Below are 23,016 nucleotides of genomic sequence, written 5' to 3'. Positions count from 1 at the left end.
TGCGTTTTCTCAATGCACCTTCCAAATCCACAGGTAGACGGATTAAACATCATGCAGAGCCAGGCTACACTTTAACCTTCACGCTGAACTTTAGTTTCAGGTTGTAGCAACTCATATAACTGGGCAATATTTGGATCTACGTTAGCCCATTATAGTAGAGTTCAGTGGTGTTCATATAAATTTTGGTTCAAAACTCTCAAGAAAACTATAGTTGATCTGATCTTCTGTACATGGCCAAAAAAAAAAAAAAAGAAAAAAAGAAAAAGAAAAGCTGGTTTCACTTGTTTCACTAGGATCCTTAGGAACCAAGTTAACCTGGGATAGATCCAGGCTAAAGTAAATCCCAAGATCTGAGCTATAATAAACTATATGTCAGGAACCCATTGGCTCTTGATCAATTTCAGGAATGGATAAGTGGTAGGAGTCAGGTGTTCGCCTCACTTGAAGAACTTGCCAATCATGTTATTGGATATTGCATACATCTGAAAAAGCACACAGTTACCCAAATTGTCCTTTATCACAAAAGTGAAGATTTACACTAGAGTAAACCCAAATATGAAATCTATTTTCAACCAAAATATAAATAATAAATGTATAATTTGTTTTCAGTGCAGTTTTGCTATCTTTTACAACCATGTAATTCACTTGATAATTACTAAAACCATGACGAAAAACACTGTACAAGTTTCGTTCTTAAAGATTTTTAAAAGTGACCTTTAACAAACTAAGAAAACAAGCTGAAGAAAATCCCAAATCTATGGTACCAAATCTATCCTTATTATAAATGGTGATTTAGACAACCTGATTTATGAAGTCATCAATGTCTATAATTAAATACTATAGTCCTACTTCATTTCACGTTAGCAAAATTATATTACTGAACGATGTGCCACAGAAAAGACATTCTTATAATAAATATTTCCCCAAGCCCAAGCAAAATTTTACTCTCAAATGGAATGCAATTTAAATTGCAAATACCAGAACCAAGAAAAGGGAGAAACATATATTACATAAAAAGCCTCATAGCCCACCTTTCTTCTTGACTGGCATTCTTGGGTCCTTCTACTGCCACAGGATGCAGGATCTCTTTTCCGGTCTCAACTTGATCCAACTGGATTGAAGCCAAGAGCCAGGTAACTGTTGCAAACCACTTCACCTGTTTAGTTTTGAAATCCAGGCTGTCTTCTTTCAGGTAAAGAAAAAATAGCGTGTCTTTTCCACAATTAAACTTTTGACACTGCCCACAGAGTTTAGTGAAAAATAACTTTTGAGTTTTTCAAGTTTTTCAATTTTTATAAAATATTCTGTTTTTTAAAAAGCTGATAAAATTATTGTAAGCATACAAAATATTATTAAAACTCCTCTTCAGGCAGCAACATTTTTGGAGATCAATGACTAACTCAATTAAGGCACAAACCAAATTTACAAAGCTGTTTCATCACTCAATACATGATCTAATTCAAAAATGAACTGGTTGATGAAAAAGATCCTCAATTCTTTAGAGAAAAATTTAAACACCCCTCCAAAAAATAAAAATACTTTTAAAAACCTCTTTGACTGGTCTCTAAAAAGGTGGGTGAGTTTGAACAGTTTCCTGGGGCAGAACACAGACTGAAAGGCCCCTGTCTATTTACTGGACCAGAAGTTCCAGATCTCGCCCCCTCAGTAAGACAGGATCCAGCTTGCTGTCACTTTCATTTTTATTTCTTCTGTGTTCTCCAAGCCCCTCAGGCTTGATCCTTAATGCCCCTCTGATTCTGATCCTCCCGTGTATTAACCGAGAGGACTGAAAAGAAGGAAAGCAATCCCTTGGCATGGAGACATTAAAGTGACAGTGCTACTCAATGGGCACTTGATGCAGGATGAGTTGGCGAAGCAAATATCTTCACACTGGAGTCATTCACATCATGCCATCTCTTCGCATCCAAGCAGCTGCCTATCCAGCGAGGAAAAACACTGAGACTGCTCCAGAGAAGTCAAACCTTCCCGCAAAGGTGTTTTCTGAGACGCTGTAGTAATATTAGGCATGTGAGCGCAAGCTGTGCAGAGAGGGTTCGCGATTTCCTAAATGAGAGTGTTCGGCTGTTGGCTTCCACATTCACCCTTTCTCTCAATCTCTCTCCAAACTACCCACCTTCCTTGTGCAGAAAAGACAAGAAATCTGTGCTACCGCTGGCCACCCCTACCCACACCCCGGTCTTATATAGAAGAGCACAGAAATGTCCTGCACCCTCCAAGCGATGAAGTGTTTCCTCAGGCAGGAGAAACAGCAGCACTAGAAATTATATAACTCTCGGATTTGGCTTCTCTAAGACATGGAGGCTGGAGGGTCGGGGGTTGCTGGTCTGGGAGATACTGCTGGGCACTGAGCGTGCACAGAAAGGCGCCAGGCCTCCTTGCTGCGCCCCCTACCCCGAGACACTGGCTGGCACGGGGGTCTTCTCGGGAATTAGGGGGCAAATTTCCCTCTGGTCCCTTTCCAAGCGGAGTGAAAGGATGGAATACGAGGGCACTAAATATTAGGGAGAGGAGTCAGTAGGCTGCGAGGGGAGGAGGCCAGTCGGGGCTGCCCTGGCGGCCGGGTGGGCTCAGGGGAGGAGGTGCCTGGGAAGCCAGAGCCTTAACACAAGGGCCAAGCCAGAGGCTGAGCTCCCTCAAGGAGTGAGAGGGGCGGGCAGCTCGGCCCCAGCTCACAGAGGTGCCCAGAAGAGAGGAAAGCGCGCAGTAACATCCCTGCGCTCGGACCGCCCCACGTCTCCCTCGGGATGGGAGAAGAGGGAGCTAGGTTAACAAATAGCAAAAGAAGGGAATGCAGGGCTGGCGGGGGGGCGGGCCTACGGGGGTCTGGACCTCCTCGAAGCCAATGAGAGGCCGTAATTTCAGGAAGCCGCACCCAATCACAGCCAGGATGGAGGGCGCGGCTTTTGACTAAGTCGGGGCGTGCGGGGCGGGCCGGGACTGCAGGAGAGAGGCGTGAGCCCGCACCGCTTCCCTCCCCGGCGTTCTGGGGCCCGCCCACTCGCTAGTCACGTGAGCCCTCAAGATGGCGGCGCTCGGGCGTGAGGCTGGGGCTGACCTGAGGGATGGAAGTGTGGTGCCCGTGGGAGCTGGGGAAGTGCCCAAGGTAGGCGGAAACCCAGGTGGTATGGGCCCCGATTTCTGTAGCCTCAAGTGTTGGCGGACTCTTCTGGAATGATGTACAAGGGGCTTGAATATCTAAAGAGAACAGCTCCCAGGTCCATGCAGGGCTCAATCAAGTCTCCAGTTGCAATGGAAAGAGGTGGAGAGCATGTAGGAGACCTAAAATCCAGTCTTGATTGCGTACCGCTTGTTTTTTCTTGCCCCCCTGGCCTTTGCACTGGCCCTTCCTTCAACTTGAAAGGCATCCCTGCATCTCTCCCTCCCCACACAGCGCGCGCCAAATTCTCCTCTTTCGGATATTCGTGTAAATGTCACTTCCTCTGGGAAGCCTTCCCACATTTACCCTGGATAGGTTAAGTTTGGCTTTTGTTTTTATGGCATACTCACTCTGCGTTTAAATTCCCTGCCTTTTTGTCCTGACCTCCGTCTGGGTTGTGTGTCCCTGAGGATGACTACATCTTGATTATCCCAAGGGTTGTCAAATGATGGAAGATTGTTGAATAAAATTCTGAAAGTCAGGTGAAATAGTACACATAAAAGCACTACAATACCATAAAATACTTTGTAAAGTATAAATCTACATAAATACACTCTTTCTGGTATGATCCTGGAGACCAGGTGAGTGGCCTTGGACTAATTTTTAGATAAAATGTTGGTTATAGCAAAAATCTTTGTTTCAATACTTGTCAAAAATCTATCAGAAAGTTATCCATATATTTTTGTTTTAATAACAGTACCTTCCAAAGACTAGGCACTCAATAAATATTTGTTGTCCTGTTTTAGTATTTTAGGCTCATAATCCTGGGTGTCTGTGTCCTAGACAAGGTAGGAGGTTGACACAAGTCATTGCCTGAAAGTTTTCTTTGTGAGGAGTAAGGGACTTCAATGAATTGGATAACAGCAAAACAAAAAATTTATTCAAGGTTTCTGGTTAATTATGTTACTGACTTCTGCCTTCATAGAACATTAGATATAGAACCTCCCCACAGATGTTACTATCTCTTCTCTTCCATTTTCCATTTAGATGTCAGAGGCAAAAGATTAAATCTAGTCCCTGAGAAACTGTAATTTGTAAAAAAAAAAAAGAAAATTTTCCCTGTCCTCCCCAGATATTTTAAAGAAAAAGGTAGAACTATCATGTTTCCCCGAAAGTAAGACCTAGCTGGACAAACAGCTCTAATGCATCTTTTGGAACAAAAATTAAAATAAGACCTGGTCTTATTTTACTATAAGACCGGGTATAATAATATAATACAATATAATATAATTAATATAATACCGGGTCTTATATTAATTTTTGCTCCAAAAGACGCATTAGAGCTAATGGTCTGGCGAGGTCTTATTTTCGGGGAAACATAGTAGCTTGAGTACAGTCTGAAATGATGCAGGGAAAGAAACTAGTTCATTATTAATTAATCACTGTGTAATACCATACAAATGTTCAAAGGAGCCCATATCTTCAGGATATTGATACCATGGATGAATTGGCCTTTCATTAGTTAGGGTTAGGATTGGTACATACGAGGTCGGACAATTAAGTTCAAGAACTCATCCTAGAAAAAGTGCTACATACCTCATTGCTGAATATCACTATGGTCACCTTCGAAGTACTCCCCTTGGGAAGCGATGCACCGATGCCAGTGCCTAGTCTACCCTTCAAAGCAATTTTGTAACTTTTTCTGGAATGGCCATTAGAGCTGTCGTTGTATTACCCTTGATGTCCTGAATGTCATCAAAATGTCTTCCTTTCAATATTTCCTTTATCTTTGGGTAAAGAAAGAAATCATTGGGGGCCAGATCAAGTGAGTAGGGGAGGTGCTCCAATAGTTATATGTTTACTGGCTAAAAACCCTCACAGGCAGTGCTGTTGAGCTGGTGCATTGTCGTGATGCAAGAGCCAGGACTGGGTGAAAAGTTCAGGTCATCTAACTTTTTCACAAAGCCTTTTCAGCACTTCCAAACAGTAAATTTGGTTAACTGATTGACCATTTGATACAAATTCCTAATAAATAATCCCTCTGATATCAGAAAAAGGTTAGCAACATCTTTGCAACAAGTTCACAAATTTAATTGTCTGACCTCAGCTTACTCAGCAAATGAGTATTACAGTGATGTTCAACATGTGTCCATTGACTGCCAGCATCAGAATCACTTGGGGCTATTAAAATGCAGATTTCTAAGTTTCACCCTACTCCTGTTGAATCCACATATCTCAGGAGGGAGCTCAAGAGACTGCATTTCAAATAAACTCCCCATGTGATTCTTGTGCACAAGAGAGGTTGAAAATCATTGATTTATTAAGTAACTTCTGTGTTCATTACACTTAATCCACTCTAATTTTCTTACCTGGGACTCTGGAAATTTGAGATTTAGCCTATGCCCTTAAGTAAATTTGATGTTAAAATGGAGATTGGTATAAATTGTGATGGGCTATAGACTTTTCTGTTTATCTATTCATTGGCTAACCTGGAATCCCATAATTCTAGTGTGGCAAAAAATATAATGTTACTAAGACTTTTCACAGAGATCCGAGAGTCTTACCCAGAGCAAAACATTCAGAAAGGATCCTTTCTGAGGATCCAGGGTGTTGTGTTTTGTTTTACCACTAGTTTCTGTGAAAATGGTACTGGCCAAATCCACATGGTCCCTTGACATTGGCAACCACCTATTCATACATCACACTGGGGACACAGGAACCTCCAACCCTGGTGTCCAGTGCCATGAGACCCTGCTCACCGGTATACCACACAGCAATTTCCAGGAAAGGCCCTGCTTTCACCCCAGGTACTACTAGAGAGCTGGATATGTAACTCATATAATGCAAGGTAGCCATGATCCACTGCCTCTTCCTAGCCTGGAACAGTGTCCCTCTTTGTGATTTTTTTCTCTCATCGTTCTGCAAGGCAATCCCTGCTCTCTCTCCCAACTTTCCAGGAAACTCAACATAATCTCTAAAATGAGCTCAGGCTTTCATGAGACAGAAGCTACAGATAGTTGTCAACAAGTAGCTACTATTTTCTTCCAGCTCTGAAAAAGCTAGAGCAAGAATTACAAAGGCCTGGCTACCTTTGGGGAAAACTAAGAATAAAACAAAAACTCAGTATCTCAGTAAGTTATCATTCTATACTAAGTCCTTAGGCAAGTCAACATTTCTGAACCTCATTTTTCTCATCGATAAAAGTAGAGATGATCATTATCCTACCAATTTCTTAAAATTGTTGTGTGAATTAAAAAGCCATTGTCTAGCAGGTAATAAGAGCTCATTAAATGATTGAATCATTAACAACGTACGTGAAAGTAGATGACAGTACCTGACACATTACTATGGCCTAAATGTTTTTTAATTTGAATCTGTAGAATTTATAATATTTAATATTAATATCATTAGCTCTTATGGTTCTGGAATTTTGTGTTTTTCAGGATATCAAGATGGCAACATACACACATTGTCAGCCCAGTCCTTCTGTAGGAGATGCAAAACTCAGAAGACCAATGGTCATCGAAATCCTCGAAAAAAAAATTGAATATCTTAGAAAAGAAAAGTAAGATACACATCCAGACTGAAAATCTTTAAAAACAAAACAAAACAAAAACTTTATTTGCAAATCTTCTATATTACCGTTGTTTCTGGGTATCTAAAATTCAATTCACTTTATTGAGTTGGCTGTAAAGAAAGCTTATTTTAAAAAAAGAACTGGAGGGAAACATGAACAGATGAAAATAGTGGGGGTTGTTTTTTTGGAAATTGGGGCTGTGGATAATTTCTTTTGCTTCTTAAAAAATGTCCAAAATTATTAGTGAAATGTTTCTTGTGCAACAAACTATTTTTAAATTAAAAGTAATTAGGAGAATACCATTTTGGGGCTACTTATATTTAATTCATTATCATTTGTAATTAAATTCAGTTTAGAATTGATTACCTCAGCCACAGTGCTGAGTTTAACAAAAAGGAATACAGCTTCCATGATGTACATACGGTTTCATATTACCATTTTGACTTTTAGATTATTGGAGCTCAAAAAATAAAAATCAAAAGATGTGGATCTTAGACCTTAGGCATTTCTGGATTTAGGAATCAGTCAGAATAAGTCAAACTAGATCTAGCAAATATGTTTGGATGAAGTTTTGGAAATCCTGGGCAAATTATTTTAAGTATATCCGGACTGATTAAGAAATAGTTATTTTCTAGAAGGCCTGACCAAATGTAAACTTTTTTCAAATGACCTTAAGCAAATTAATTTTTTTAGTAGCAAGAACAGTATTCTTGGATTTAGACAGCTCATAAAATTTGGCTATGGTGCAATATCCATATATATTTGTGGTCCAAATTTATTCTCTCTTTAAAAGAGCTCCATTTTAGAACTACTCTAAATATTCTCAGAAAGGGAATTATATCCTCTAATTTGAATGCAAGTTCATGAGAAGTGGGATTTTTTTTTTTTCTTTATTCACTGCCTCATCCTCAGCATGTAGAAAACACCTTGCACATAGTAAGTGCTCAAGACATATCTGATGTTGAGTGAATATGTAATAACAAATGATTATTGAGGAAAGGATATATCCATTAAGGGAATATTATGTTGAACTTAATTTTCTGTTTGTTTTTCGTATTAGGACTTTAAATATATATGGAACAGCGGTCTTTGGAACAACAGCTAGTTTCTCTGGAGTGCTGGCAAACTTCATTTTCAGACACTGCTTCAAGGTTAAACATGATGCTTTGAAGACTTATGCGTCATTGACCACACTTCCATTTTTGTCTACTGTAGTTGCTTATAAGCTCTTTGTAACAGATGCTTTGTATTCAGGTAAATTTAAATTCATTAATGTGTTTATGTCTATGTAAAATTACCCATTAGCATATACTGTTGCTACTGCTCATAATAATCCCTTACATTTGTGTATTGCTTTACCACTCACAATGCACTTTCACATATATTGTCCTGTTTCATCCCCACAACAGTCCTTATCAGGCAGGGCGAGTAGTATTGGGTCTTTTTCACAGAGAAGCAACGAAAGCAGAGACATGTTCAAATATAAGAAGCAACATAATGCACTAAGGAAAAAGCAGGGGCTACTACACACATGATTTCAGATCCTACCTCCTACCATTTAAGTTTTGTGAAATTGGGCAAGTCATTTAATATGAGACTCAGTTGTCTTATCTGTGAATTAGGACTAATAGTACCTCACAGGATTGTTGTGAGAATTAAGACAATGTATATTAAATGCCTAACGTAGTATCTGGTGTATTATGGGCTTCTAATGTTATTTCCTGCCTCCTCCCCTTGCCTTAAGTTTCACGACTAGTAATTGATGGAACCCTGTTCCTCAGGTCCCTGATTAAATATCTCTTCCCCAGGGAAACCTTCTCTAAGGTTTCTCTCAGGTCTGGTTAGGTTTTTAGATACATTCTTTTCATTTTAACTGCAAAGCATTGTGCATGCTTAAATTTATTTATTTAAATATTTGTCCAATGTCTTTCTTTCCTGGTAGACTGGCCTGAAGGTCAAAGATTGGGTCTCTTTTATGCAACACTGTATCCCTAGCACCTGGCACATGCCTAACACATAGACAATAAAAGTGTTTCAGGGGCTGATGGTTAGAGCCTGAGCTCTGAGCAACAGTGTTGCTGGTTCGATTCACCCATGGGCCAGTGAGCTGCGCAACTAGAGTGAAGACAAAAAGCTGCTGCTGAGCTGCCGCTGAGCTCACAGGCAACCAGATGGCTCAGATGGTTAGAGCGTGCTCTCAACCACAAGGTTGCCAGTTCCACTCCTGCAAGGGATGGTGGGCTGCGCCCCCACAACTAGATTGAAAATAGCAACTGGACTTGGAGCTGAGCTGCGCCCTCCACAACTAAGATTGAAAGAACAAAAACTTGACTTGGAGCTGATGGGTCCCGGAAATACACACTGTTCCCCAATAAAGTCCTAAAAAAAAAAAAAGTGTTTTAATCTAGAATCCAGATGGCCACCCTGCTACTTGAATATTCTTTTTTTATGAAGTTGCTTCTACAACCACCTATGTAAAACTTAACTCTCTTTATGTAAAATATAATAAGGGCATTTTTCAGATGTGCATTTAGTCTATTATGTGCCATAGAGTGAATTTCTAATATTCTTTCTACCATTTCACTATAGTTGAGGACAATACAGATAACTACTCTATGGGGGCACAAGACTTTCTTAATGTTTATCCTGAGTTTTAAAGGGAGACCAAATTTGCTTTTGTTTTCCAGGTAATGTAAGCAAGGAAAATTGTGTTGTCAGAAGTTCACTGATTGGCATAGTATGTGGTGTTCTATACCCCAGTGCTTTGGCTTTTACTAAAAATGGACGTCTGGCAGTCAAGTAAGTCTTTTTGTTCATTTCCTTCCTTCCTTCCTTCCTTCCTTCCTTCCTTCCTTCCTTCCTTCCTTCCTTCCTTCTTTCCTTCCTTTATTTATTTTTTTAATATTAGTAAACTCTCCTTATCCTTTAGCTGACAATGACACATTTTAATGAAAATATAGTAAGTAGTTTGGTATTAAAAATAGCTAACTTTTAGCCTTTTTGCTAGCTTCATGAAAGAGCTAGAAGTTGTTAGTTTAAGAGAAATCAATGAATTTTTCATAGAACATGCATCCAGGAGAAGTGTTTCACTCTTTTTCCTTTTTAGGTATCATACTGTTCCACTGCCACCAAAAGGAAGGGTTTTACATTATTGGCTGATGCTTTGTCAAACAGAGATAAAGGCAATGGTGATTCCTCTAGTCTTTCAGACAGTCGTTGGAGTATTTAATTGTCTACAACATTATGCAATATTTGAAAGTACACTTGAGAAAACTGTATATGAAGATTAACCGAAGAACGAAAGGATATTAAATCAGCAGAACAGATTATTTTATGATGAGGACTCAGGCATTGCTGAAGGAGCTAAAACTAACTCTGGACACTTTGTTTCTGTTCCTTTTGCCTTTTATATAGCAGGTACTCAATAAATATTCAGTAATTCAATAAATAAATGTAAGTTTTGTCTTTCCTCATTGTACATGGAAATGGGTTTGAGGCCTCAAGTTCTGACCTATACACTTATATATTCATTCATCAAACATTGCACCTGCTACATCTCAGGCACCTTGTTACATGCAATAAGAGATGGTCCTTACTCAGACGGAATTCACAATTAGAAGAGAAATTAACAATGTGAACACATAGCATAAGAGGGTTTGAGAGGGATACACGTAATTCTGTGGGCACAGTGGGTATGTGCCTGTCAACTACTTCGACAGAAGAGAAAGCTGTGGGGAAAAGTGACATTGGACCTAAATTTTAAAGGAGTTAGAAGTTCATAAAAAAAAAAAAAAAAAGCAAAATATAGAAATAATATACAGCCCATTTCTCTAAACTGATTCACTATACTTAGTAGGTTATCATTAACAAGTTATTTTTACTGTGCTTTTAAAGAACATATATTGAATGCCCATTTGCTATGCTTTCATATAGGCACCTGGGGACAAAGATTCAGTCCCTGCCATCGACAAGCTTAAAATCCAAAGAAGCAGGTCACAGCATGCTTCTTTAAGTTGGCTAGAACGTTCCTGCGCTACACATTTATCTTGGTTCAGGAAATGAAGACTATCTGATGAAAAGAAGACCCAACATGAACCCCACAGCTCATTCTCCTTGTCTTAACCATGTTCATATTGCAACTAAAGATTTCATCATCGCCTCAAGCAACCCAAAGCAGAAATGGAAGTCAACAAGGTGCGTTATGACATCATGTATAACAAAGTGAAAAACATTCACTTTTGCTAATGGGAGAAAAAAAAATGGCTAGGTAGCCATCCAGCTTTGCATTCTCAGAATAATTCATGATACCTGAAACTCTAAGGAAAGGGCAAGTTATGCGGGGCAGGGTGTGTGTAAATCAAGTCAAATAAATAGATCAATGGTGTTCATATTTTCACTCTTCAAAGAAATTATTATATGAGTACATGAATACTCTCATTGTGAGACAGTTAAGTGATCCAAAGTGTGTGTGTGTGTGTGTGTGTGTGTGTGTGTGTATACACTTGCTACATAGAGCAAGACTTGAAAATTCTCCCTTCACACCACTCCATTCTATTTCTACTCCATTCTCCAGAGGTAACCACTTCCAAGTTACCATGCCTCTTTTCCTTGCAGTATTCTTTGGTAACGTAACATTTTTTAAATAAATTGTATTATCCATACATATTAAGCTAGAAATTAACTTTCCCTTCAGTGGATATGTCTTAGAGAGCTTTCCAACTCATAGCATATAGGTCTAATATGTTCTTTTTAGTGACGATGTTTTTGATAATTCCAGTATTCACATAGGTGATCTTGCCAAGACTTTGGTCTCTTCACCCTACCACTTATTCTTGTGGTCATATTCTAGACTTGTACTGTCCAATCTAATACTCATCAGCCAGTTGTGGCTAATGAGCATTTGAAATGTGAATAATCTAAATGGAAATGTATCATGATTGTAAAATTACACATCAAGTTTTGAAGATGTACTATGTACAAAACGATCTCATGAATAATCTATTGATTACATGTTGAAATGTTATTTTTTGGGTACATTGGCTTAATTATGTAAGTTACATTAAAATTCATTTCACCTGCTTTTTATTTTAATGGGGCTATGAAGAAATTTAAAATTAGCTATCTGACTCATAAATGTATTGTACTGTGTTGCTCTAGACTTTGTCATTATCAATAAATTCAAATTCTCCACATTCTCAATTTTAAAATCCTAATTTCTGATCACTGCCTCCCGTCCTTCCGGATCATTTCATTCTTATACCACAACTCCAGCATTGCTCCAGCCTCACCAGAACCTATAACCGATCAACCCACTACCTTTTCACTGTCCCTCAGCTCCTCACATTTTTATTCTCCTACTTCAGCTTCAGCCACATCGATCTTTTTAAAGTCTGCCGATCTCAAGGCAAAAGAAAGAAAAAAACAAAAATGAATCTAGCTAAAGTTGATTTTTAAATGAAGTTACTGGCATCTTGTTTTCTTTTGTGAATTTTCTGTTCATGTCTTTGGTCCATTTGATTTGTAGAAGCTCTGTAAATTCTGGGTATTTTATTTCTTCATATGCTGAGGTAGTAATCTGAGAAATACAGAAAGGTTGGCTTACGTTCACCTCCCCTGCCATCTAAAAGCTGAAGAGATTTATACCCTCCTCTATGACTTCAATTTGTCTTTTCTGCAACAGAAAAAGCTGGGAATTCTATCAATATTTTTCTTTGGCTGTGGAAAGTAGTGCTTGCCAAAGTGACTGTAAGAGGCCTGAAAGGAGAAATTAGGGAAACCTTGATCTGGGTCTGAGCCCAAGGTGAAGATACTTGTAGGTGAACCCCAGTAAAGAAAGGCAGCAAGTTACTAGAGGCAAGACTGTTCAGAAGTCAAGTACAACCTGAGGCGGCACTTTCAAGGTTCAAATCCTGGCTTCACTACTTACTAACAGGATGACTTTGAACAACCTATTTCATCTCTCTGCACCTCAGTTCCCTCACCTGTAAAATGAAGAAAAAGGTGGTATCTACCTAACAGTGTTATCAAGATTAAGTTAGTTAACATATGTAAATCAAACAAGAAGTCTATGTGTGTTAGTGCCATTATTATGGTTGCTATTACTGAATACACAGGCCTTTCCCTAGCTTGTAGTTAGGAGTTTAGCATCTTTCTAGGAAAGAGTATAAAGAAGCAGAGAAAAATTCATAAAATATCTTTCATTTGAATGACTATGTATTCATTTATTCGGCTAATATTGATTCAAGATCTAGCGTATGAAAGGCATTGTACCATGTCGGACAAGTTACCTAAACTTTTTTTACTACCTTGTGTCCCTAAAAGTAAGACCTAGCCGGACCATCAGCTCTAATGCATCTTTTGGAGCAAAAATTAATATAAGACTTGGTCTTATTTTCCTATAAGACCAGGTCTTATGTAATATAATATAATACTGAGTCTTATATTAAATTTTGCTCCAAAAGGCACATAAGAGCTGATGATCCGGCTAGGTCTTATTTTTGGGGAAACAGGGTATAATATCATATAATACCGGGTCTTATATTAATTTTTGCTCTAAAAGACGCATTAGAGCTGATTGTCCAGCTAGGTCTTATTTTCAGGGAAACACGGTATGTTTCCTCTTAAGACATACTAATAACTGCTTTGCAGTGTAGTTATAAAGATTAAAGGATATAGACCCATACCTGGCATATAGGAGGTGCCAATACATGTGTTTACATTGGCTGTTTTCCTAATGGATGTACAACGACTAAAATGTCCCTACTGTGAGAACTTCCTTTCTCCTTTGCCTTTTCTTCTCCATTTCCCCCAACCACCTTAACCATATTATTGTCTCCTGCTTTCATATTGTATTGCATTGCATTGCATACCTTGCAATGTATTGTATTGATTATCTCCCTTATTTTGTACAATTGTATTGTGTTGTGTATATTCAGTATTTGAATTTCCAAGTTTAAGCAGTCATGTAATGAAGAAATGATATAATTATGATACTGGTATGGCTGAATTTGTTCATTCACCCTCCTAAGGCTCATTAAAAAAGAAAGAAAAGATTCTTCCAAAGATAAATAACCATATTCCTCTACCTGCATCATCCTATCCCTACAAAGACAGTCACACTAACATTAATAAACACAAATAGTTGAATCTTGATAGCTCTGAACCCCACCAGCTTCACTAAAGTAACAAAGTCTCCCCAACATTAGACACAGCAAAAGAAAAGATAGTGAACTTGAAGATACAGCAATATAAACTTCAAAATAAAACTTGTAAGACTGGCTAGGCGGGCGCTCTTGGAGGCAGAGACCCAGGCCTCTGGGGAGCTAACAGAAGTCACATTCCCTTAAACCTCTTCTAATTTTCACAGCTGCTTTGCTCCCTGTGGACATGATGACCCCTTAGCTAGCATTTTGCATCCCAGTTGTTTTGTGATGGAGGCTCTTTGGGGAGTCAGGTGGATGAAGCTATGGCTTTTCCCTGTATGACCGATTGCAGGCGGATAACTCGTTCAAGACACATGAGCAGAATTTAAAACTACCAGGTGTTACAAAAGATATGCTGAGGAGCTTTATGAAGCTGGACCATAGCTCGGTAATGTGAAGATTAAGGACAAAATTGGAGAAGGCACTGTCTCGTCTGTTTATTTGACCACAGCAGTTACAAGCATGACTGGAAGAGAAAAGTGCCCTAAAACACTTAATTCCAACAGGTTATTCCATAAGCTGAGCTCCAATGCCTACCAGTGGCTGCTGGGCAGGCAGTGTCCTGGGAGTTAATAGTGCTTTGGGGAGAATCTATGTGATCACTATGCCATATCTGGAGCATGAGTCCTTTTGTTAGACGGGAATTCTCTTTCCTTTCCAGAAGTACAGGAGTATATGTTTAATCTGTTCAAAGCTTTGACATCATTCATTAGTTTGGTACTGTTCACTGTGAGATGAAGCCCAGCAATTCCTTTTTTATATGTTTAAGAGGCACCTGAAAAAGTATGCCTTGGTAAACTTTGGTTTGGCCCAAGGAATCCATGATACGAAAATAGAGCTTCTCAAATTCGTCCTGTCTGAAACTCAGCAGGAAAGATGTTCACAAAACGCATCCCATCTAATCACCAGAAACAAGTTTTCACTGAGTGGCCCAGCAGCACCAAAAGAGTTAGGTCAGCAGCCCAGCACAAAAACTTCTGTTAAAAGGCTCTCCACAAATACACAAATTCAGATTAAACAAGGAGAAGATGGAAAGGAGGGATCTATAGGCGCTTCTGCCCAGCACTCTGTTTTTGGAGAAAGAAATTTCAAAATACACAGCTAAATTTCACATGAGAGCGCTGAGTGAAACCTATGAAGCAGTCAGACTGTGGATGTACTATCTAGAAAGTTAGCAGCAAAAAGGAAGGCTGTTTCTACAAAAGTTATGAACAGTAGTGTGATGACGATAATTACCAGTTCTTCCTCAGCTAGCCTGACCTGTAACTCTTAAGCAGCAGATAAAATGTGCCATATTGCCTTTCAAGTCAGCAACAGGTTGCCCTGAGGGCAAGTACACCAGGACTCAGAGCACCAGAGATCTTGACAAAGTGCCCCAAACTACAGCAATTGACCATGTGGTCTACAGGTGTCACATTCCTTTCTTTGCTCAGTGGTTGATATGTTTTATAAAGCAAGTGATGATTTAACTGCTTTGGCTCAAGTTATGACAATTCGTGTATCCAGAGAAACTATTCAGGCCACAAAAACTTTTGGCAAATCAATTTTGGAAGCAAAGAAGTCCCAGCACAAACAAACAAGTGTTGGTGCAGATGTAGAGAAAAGGCAACACTTGTGCCCTGTTGGTGGGACTGCAAATTGGTGCAACCGCTGTGGAAAATGGTATGGAGGTTCCTCAAAAAATTAAAAATAGAACTTCCTTATGACTCAGCAATTCCACTCCTGGGTATTTATCCAAAGAAATCCAAAACACTAATTCGAAAAAATATATGCACCCCTATGTTTACTGCAGTGTTAGTCATAATAGCCAAGATATGGAAACAACTGAAACGCCCATCAATAAATAGTTGGCTAAAGAAACCGTGGCATAGTTATACAGTGGAGTATTACTCAGCCATAAAAAAGAAAGAAATCTTACCATTTGCAACAACATGAATGGACCTAGACAATATTATGCTAAGTGAAATAAGACTGAGAAAGAAAAATACCATATGATCTCACTTATATGTGGAATCTGAAGAACAGAATAAACAAGCAAACAAAACAGAAATAGACTCAAGAGACATAGAGAAAAAACTGATGGTTGCTAGATGGGAGGGAGGTGGGGATGGGGGAGAAGGTGAGGGGATTAGAAAGCACAAATTGGTAGTAGTCACAATATAGTCATGGGGATGTGAAATACAGTATGGGGGATATAATCAATAATGTTGTAAATATTATGTAGGTACTGGACAGATGGGCATTGGACTTATTAGGGGGATCACTTCATAGACTGTGTAGATGCCTGACCACTGCACTGTACACCTGAAGCTGAAGTAGAATAATATTGAATGTCAACTGTAATTATATATATATATATATATATATATATATATATATATATATACATACACACACACACACATATATATACATATAAATGGATGTAAAGTACAGCATAGGGAATATGGTCAATGATATTGTAACAGCTATATATGATGTCAGAGAGGTAGTAGATTGGGGGAGGTTATCACTTTGTGAGGGCTGTAAATGTCTATTACATTGTTTTGTATACCTGAAACCAAAATAAAAATTTAAAAAAACATTACACCTAAGCTCCAAATGGAGTTTATCTTTGGGCAATTTTCCTATCCCTTACAGATACTGTTCTGCAGCAAATAATAAAGATTCGTTACGAGGAAAAAAAACAAAAAAAAGAAGTCCCAGCACAAGACTTAAAACTCTGTGAGAAGCTCAGAGGTATAGATTCTAACTTCTAACACTCTCAAATTAACAAGTGATATACAAGGGCCTGCTTCTCATGACCCAACATTTTCAGAGAAGACTGACCATAAAGCTTCTCACCTCATACAAACATCTCTAGCACAGCACTCAGGGAATTCACTGTATAAAGGGAACAGAAATGACTGTGGGGGTCATTCTGATGTTTATACTACCAATCTAGAAGGCAGGGAAGAGGTACCTGATGGATCTTCTGGCCTGCTTGATAAACTTCTAGATCTAAATCCAGCTTCAAGAATAACAGCAGAAGAAGCTTTGTTGCATCCTTTTATCAAAGATACGAATTTGTGATTGTTATTGTTCATTTAATGTTTGCTGTTGTATATTGTAAGCTGGGGTGAGAGAGTTATTTGAGTAGCCATAAAATCTTGATTAGACTCCAGGGCAAGATGCACAATGCATTTTAAAATTTTAGTATTTTCTCTCTTGACAGATTCTAAAATGGATTAAGATTACTTAAAATGCCTGGAATAGTTCTTTGGACTAACAATATGATCTTTGAGTTAGATCTGCCAAAGGAAAATCAGCTCATTAGTTTCCCTAATTACTTGTCACTGCCATATGCAGAAAAATGTGCAGTATTAGCATAGTATGTAGGAGTTCAAGTTGCAGGTCTTAAAATTAATGGATGTTTTAGGAATTAAATGAGTCAAAAAGCTTACTTTATTGGTTGCTTCGAACAATGAGCTATGTGTGCTTTTGGGAGACTCAACCTGGAACTGGTGTGCTAACCATTCTGTAGGTTAAAAAAATAATTTCGTCTCCTAGAGGCATGCATTATGTCTTTGATGAGCACTAAAACCATGAGAAAATGTGTGGGGGGATACCACTTAAAATTTAACTTATCCATTTTAAAGTATTTTGTGAGAGCATTTATTGTGTGAATTGCCATGTTTACCTTAATGGATTCTCTCTTGGTTTTTCTGCCCTCTCTACCCACATCTTACACATTCTCCTTGGAAATTATATGGTGCTCTCCACAAAGTTTCTGGGTGTTTAGTTAAATATTGCATATGTGTACAGTTGCAAACTTAAAATAATACATACACTGGTTGATAAAGGGAAACCACAGGACCAAGGTGAAGGTTAATTGTCCAATTGTTTTTTCTTTTTCTCTGAATGTATATTTGTTTTCACACCATCTTAGGTATAAGTAGGTAACTGCCAGAAGGAAAAGTGAATGCAGAATTAAAACTATTACTGGAGATTTCTCCTCTGCCTAGAGCCATTCGGATCTCTATCTTCTGTCTCGACTAAGCTGGTCTTGCTCAAAGAAGGTTGATTACCAGAGTCTTGGGTGAGGTAGGAAGAGAGAGAATGAAGTAGGCAAAGGAGAAAAGGACCAAAGAGAGAACTTTATGTGTTACTACATTCCAAAATAATATATACCAATGACAGCATATCAAACTTCCTAGGGGAAATAAGTCTGGGGATGTTGATCTGCTGAGAAGTTTCCCATTTGGGAGTCATAGAGTATAAACAGCTTCGGGACATATAAATTCATGTTGTTATTTTGAACATTGAAGTCAGTATCTCTACATACTCAATCTGGTAAGCATAGTACATATACCGAGGGTGAAGGTTAATTGTCCAATTGCTAAAAAAATGCATACAAGTTGCTCAAGCAGTAGTTCACCATAATCAGAAGTGTCTGGACCCTGATGGTAACCACTTTGAGCACCTCTTGTAATTGCAAAAGCCAAATGTGACTTGTACTCATCTTTTGTTATCGGTATATATTAAATATTACAATTAATACAGTTTTTTTCCTTTCTTAAAATGTATATACCTTTTTTTGGCACTATATATCTATATACCATTACAATGATCTGCTCTGTCTCCTCATTCTGTAATCTCTTAAAAAAACAAACTTGATCTTGAATTTGTATGTTTAATAGTTATCCTTTCATATTTAAAAAGATAAACGAATAAAAAGTTAACATAGTATTAGTGAATAACCTTACATACCTGTAACTGAAAGTATCTAAGAAGAAGATGAGCAGAAAATAATTGAAATATTAATGGCTGAAAAATTTCTAAACTTGATGAAACCTATAAAGCCAGATTCAAGGAGTTCTGGTCCAAGGTGGAGACAAATGATGCTCCTAAACTCACTTTCTCCCAAAGACACAATGAATCTACAGCTACACACAAAGCAATGCCCCCTCTGAAAGAAATCCAGAAACTAGCTGAGTCACACGTACATATCAGGCAAATGAGAAAATATACCAATGGGTAGGAAAGGCTAAGACACAATCTCACCATAAACCCCACTCTTGACACAGTGACATATCATCAGGAGGAACTCAAAAATCCTAGCTTCTACCTGAGGAGGGAAAGGTTTACATCCAACATCTAGTCCCCCAATATTTAAGACTTCCACCTGAGGAAAGGGCCCCCAAAATATCTACCTCTGAAAACCAGCAGGTTTGTCATCCATGAAACCCACAAGAATATAGCAAACAAAAAAGCAGTTATTAACTGACTGGAGCACTTGCTATGGCTATTTCCCCAGGGGTCAGTGCTGAGAGAGCAGGCAAAAAATGTCTACCTCCCAGTTTTCCCTGAGGGGGGTCTATTTGCACACTTTAAAAGATGCTGCCTGAGGGTCACAATTCTAATTTAAAGCACATTTAGGGGCTAATTGCAATCCTCCCCAGAGACCAGGGAGGCTGGCAGACACCTCCCTACCTTCTCTCTGGAGGGCACTCCAAGTCACCAGTATCTCCTTGGAAGGAACTAATACACATGTCTGTAGAAAAACCTAAAAATCCAGACAAAGACAGTTACACATAAAAACAATTTCAGCAAAGTTGCAGGATACAATAACAACACACAAAAATTAATTGTGTTTCTCTGCACTACCAATGACCAGTCCAAAAGAAAAAGAAAAATTAAGAAAGCAATCCCATTTGCTATTGCATCAAAAACAATAAAATACTTAGGAATAAACTTAACCTAGGAGGTGAAAGACTCATACATTAAAAACTACAAAACATTGCTAAAAATATCAGAGAAGATACAAATAAATGGAAAGACACCTCATGCTTGTGGATTGTAAGACTCAATATTGTTAAAATGTCCATATGACCCTAAATGGTCTACAGATTCAACTCCCATCAAAATTCCACTGGCATTTTTTTCAGAAGTAGAAAAATATCCTAAAATTCATATGGAATCTGAAGGAACCCTGACTAGCTAAAACATTCTTTAAAAAGAAGAACAAAGCTGGAGGCCTCACACTTCTTGATTCAAAACATATTTCAAAGCAACAGTAATTAAGATGATGTGGTACTGCCATAAAGATAGATATATTAACCAATCAAACAGAATATATAGTCCATAAATAAATCCTTGCATATACGGCCAAATGATTTTTGGAAGGGTGCAAAACTACACAATGAAAAAAAGGACGTTCTCTTCAATAAATAGTGTTTGGAAAACTGGTTATCCACATGCAAGAGAATGAAGTTGGACCTTTTCCATATTCTATATACAAAAACTTCCGCACGTTCAAAGAAAGTATCAATAGAATGAAAAGGCAACCTATGGAATGGAAGAAAATAATTGCATGTCACATATCTGATAAGCATTTAATATCCAGAATGTATAAGGAACTTCTACAACTCAACAACAACAAGTAATCCAATTAAAATGTAGGCAAATAACTTGAATAGACATTTCCCTAAAGAATATATACAGAGTACAGGGAGACAACCAAGATGGTGCAGTAGGTAAACACTATGCTTACCTTCTCTCACAACCACATCAAAATTACAACCAATCTACAAAACAACCATTATTGAGAATCACCTAAAATCAAGCTGAACTGAAGGCTTTCAACTAAGGACATGCAAAAGAAGCCACCTCCAGACAGGAAGGAAGGGCACAGATGCAGAACGGGCTGGTCCCACACCCGCGTGTGACCATTAAAGATCAGGAGGGCTATTTTGGCTGTGGGGGACCCCCATCCCCTAAAGGACTAAGATATACCAGCCCCACCCCAGCCCAGGGTTTCAATGCCGGAGAGAGAAGTCCCCATAATTTTTGGTTGTGAAAAACAGCAGAGATTTGGGTTGAGTGAGATAGTGAGGCTGCACTCACAGGCACTCCTCTTAAAGGGACTGCACGCAGACTTACCCACCAGTGGAATTACTTGCTCTGAGCGCTGGAAAAGCGGCAGGGACAAAGGGTGGGGAACTGAGTTGTCTGGCTTGGGACGAGGGCTGGAGAGGTGGCTTTCTCCTGGATGGAGGAGCTGGCAGAAGCCATTGTTTCTTTGTTGAGCCCTCCTTCCCATTATGCGAACACAGGTGGCCACATTTTTCTGAGTCTCCGCCATTAGTTTGCCATGCCATGGTGATTTGAGACCTGGCCGCTCCCAACTTTAGGGCACACCCAGGCTGCTTTCAGTGTCATTCTCATGCAGACCTCCTGCCTTGACTCAAGCTGCACTTTCCTAGTGTCTCTCAAAGGTTCGCAGAACCCAGACAGGCAGCATCTGGTTTGAGTGTGTCCTGTACCTCTGACTGAGCAGCCCTAAGCCAGCACTGGTGGCAGCCACCCTTGGTTCGCCACTTGGCCTCTTAAAGGCACTTCCAAGCACAGCACAGGTGGCACACATCTGCAGACTTCTTTATGGCTACCACTGGGTTGCCGCAGGTGGGACACAGGCTGTGGCAGATCCCCTTCAAGGTAGTCCTGGGGCTGGTGCCCCCAGTAGCCAGCTTCAAAATGAGCTGGAGCATCACCTAGCTGTCTCCAATTATGACACACCCAAGGGGTAGATTGGGCAGGCACCAGAGTCCTGTTCAGGCAGATCCTGCTCTATACGATCAGCCCCTGCATAGCAAACATTCCACTGTATTCAAGGCCAGTCCTTACAACAAGTGAGCCCTGGATCAGTTGATTGTACTTCACACTGATGTGCAATTATCAACCAAGGCTCAACTATAAGAGGAGGGCACACACAACCCACACAAAGGACACACCTTGAGGGCATGGCTCAGGTGACCAGAAAGACTGTGCCACTAAACCCCACAACACAGCTACTACATAAGGCCACTTACTAAGACTAGAAGACATAGCAGCCCTACCTAATACATAGAAACAAACACAGGGAGGCAGCCAAAATGAGGAGACAAAGAAACACGTCCCAAATGAAAGAACAGAACAAAGCTCCAGAAAAAGAACTAAATGAAACAGAGGTAAGCAATCTATCAGATGCAGAGTTCCAAACACTGGTTATAAGAATGCTCAATGATCTCATAAAAATGGAGATGGAAACCATGAAAAAGAACCAATCAGAAATAAAGGATACAATAATAGAAATGAAGAATATATTACAGGGAATCAACAGTAGATTAGATGAAGCAGAGGATCCAATCCGCGATGTAGAAGATAAGGCAGCAGAAGATACCCAACCAGAACAGCAAAAAGAAAAAAATCCAAAGAACTGAAGAGAGTTTAAGGGGCCTCTGGGACAATAAAGTACTAGACCTATCAGGGTGACAGATGGGAATGGGGTTGGGGTCAGGGTGAAAAAGGTGAAGGCATTATGAAATACAAGTTGATAGTTAATACAGTATGGGGAATATAATCAACAATGTTGTAAAGACTATGTAGGGTACCAGATGGGCACTGGACTTATCAGGGGGATCATGTCATAGATTGTGCAGATGCCTGATCAATGTGTTATACACCTGAAGCTGAAGTAGAATAATATTGAGTGTCAATTATAACTAAATATATAGGTATATATAGTCATGAGACATGGAGTACAACATAGGAAGATAGTCGATGGTATTGTAACAGCTATGTAAGATGTCAGAGGGGAAGTAGCTTGGGGAGTGGGTTATCATTGTATGAGGGGTTTAAATATCTATTATGTTGCTTTGTACACCTGAAACTAATGAAAAAAAAAGAAAATATATACAAATAGCCAATAAGCACATGAAAAGATGCCCAACATTACTAACCATTAGGGAAATGCAAATCAAAACCACTATGAGGTATTTCCTCATACCCATCAGTATGGCCACTATCAAAAGAACAGAAAATAACTAATGCTGGCGAGAATGTGTATAAGTATTTCTATTTTTTTATTTTTTAGGAGCCTCCATACTGTTTTCCACAGTGGCTGCACCATTTTGCATTCCTACCAACAGTAGACAAAGGTTTCTTTTGATCTAGCAATCTCACTTCTGGGTATATATCCAATAGAATTCAAAACAGGGTCTTGAAGAACTATTTGCACACTCACGGTTATCACAGCATTATTCACAATGCCAACTGGTGGAACCATTCCAAATGTCCATCAATGGAAGAATGGATAAAGA

At 39.0% G+C, this 23,016-nt stretch overlaps 2 protein-coding genes and 1 pseudogene across 8 annotated transcripts in view; 2 read left to right on the top strand and 1 right to left on the bottom strand.

Annotated features, from left to right (window-relative positions):
* Positions 1-2,241, bottom strand: part of DLG2 (discs large MAGUK scaffold protein 2) — a 1,902,684-nt gene extending 1,900,443 nt beyond the window's left edge. For 2 of the 5 annotated variants that reach the window (XM_074335659.1, XM_074335660.1), the window contains exon 1: positions 1,032-2,241. In XM_074335659.1, the coding sequence (XP_074191760.1) occupies positions 1,032-1,050 (19 nt within the window). In that variant the 5' untranslated portion in view covers positions 1,051-2,241. The remainder of the gene's footprint in view (positions 1-1,031) is intronic. The other 3 variants (XM_074335661.1, XM_074335663.1, XM_074335662.1) reach the window with 3 other exon arrangements.
* Positions 2,242-2,968: 727 nt separating this feature from the next.
* TMEM126B (transmembrane protein 126B) lies at positions 2,969-11,894 on the top strand. Of its 3 annotated transcripts, XR_012497456.1 has the most exons (6): positions 2,969-3,124; positions 6,562-6,683; positions 7,756-7,949; positions 9,383-9,494; positions 9,802-10,112; positions 10,629-11,894. XR_012497456.1 is itself a non-coding variant. In XM_019739553.2 (5 exons), exons 1-5 carry the CDS (start codon positions 3,044-3,046, stop codon positions 10,705-10,707), a joined length of 588 nt encoding a protein of 195 aa, XP_019595112.2. In that variant the 5' UTR covers positions 2,969-3,043; the 3' UTR covers positions 10,708-11,894. The 3 variants fall into 3 exon arrangements, 2 of the variants coding, with proteins under 2 accessions (XP_019595112.2, XP_019595111.2); XM_019739553.2 differs by lacking the exon at positions 9,802-10,112; XM_019739552.2 differs by lacking the exon at positions 10,629-11,894 and having other exon boundaries at positions 9,802-10,147.
* A 1,072-nt stretch (positions 11,895-12,966) lies between these two features.
* Positions 12,967-17,023, top strand: LOC109451379 (cell division cycle 7-related protein kinase; annotated as a pseudogene).
* The last annotated feature ends 5,993 nt before the right edge of the window (positions 17,024-23,016 follow it).

The sequence above is a fragment of the Rhinolophus sinicus genome, linkage group LG06 (assembly GCF_036562045.2).
Source record: "Rhinolophus sinicus isolate RSC01 linkage group LG06, ASM3656204v1, whole genome shotgun sequence".
NCBI classification, from domain to species: Eukaryota; Metazoa; Chordata; class Mammalia; order Chiroptera; family Rhinolophidae; genus Rhinolophus; species Rhinolophus sinicus.
This window is presented reverse-complemented; position numbering and strand designations above follow the sequence as displayed.

What these genes read in the sequence shown, in the direction of transcription:
- TMEM126B (XM_019739552.2), top strand. Translation starts at nt 3,044, where the DNA reads ATGGCGGCGCTCGGGCGTGAGGCTGGGGCTGACCTGAGGGATGGAAGT. An exon ending in GAATATCTTAGAAAAGAAAA is followed by an intron (nt 6,684 to 7,755) that starts GTAAGATACACA and finishes TTTTCGTATTAG; the next exon opens with GACTTTAAATATATATGGAA. An exon ending in AACAGATGCTTTGTATTCAG is followed by an intron (nt 7,950 to 9,382) that starts GTAAATTTAAAT and finishes TTTGTTTTCCAG; the next exon opens with GTAATGTAAGCAAGGAAAAT.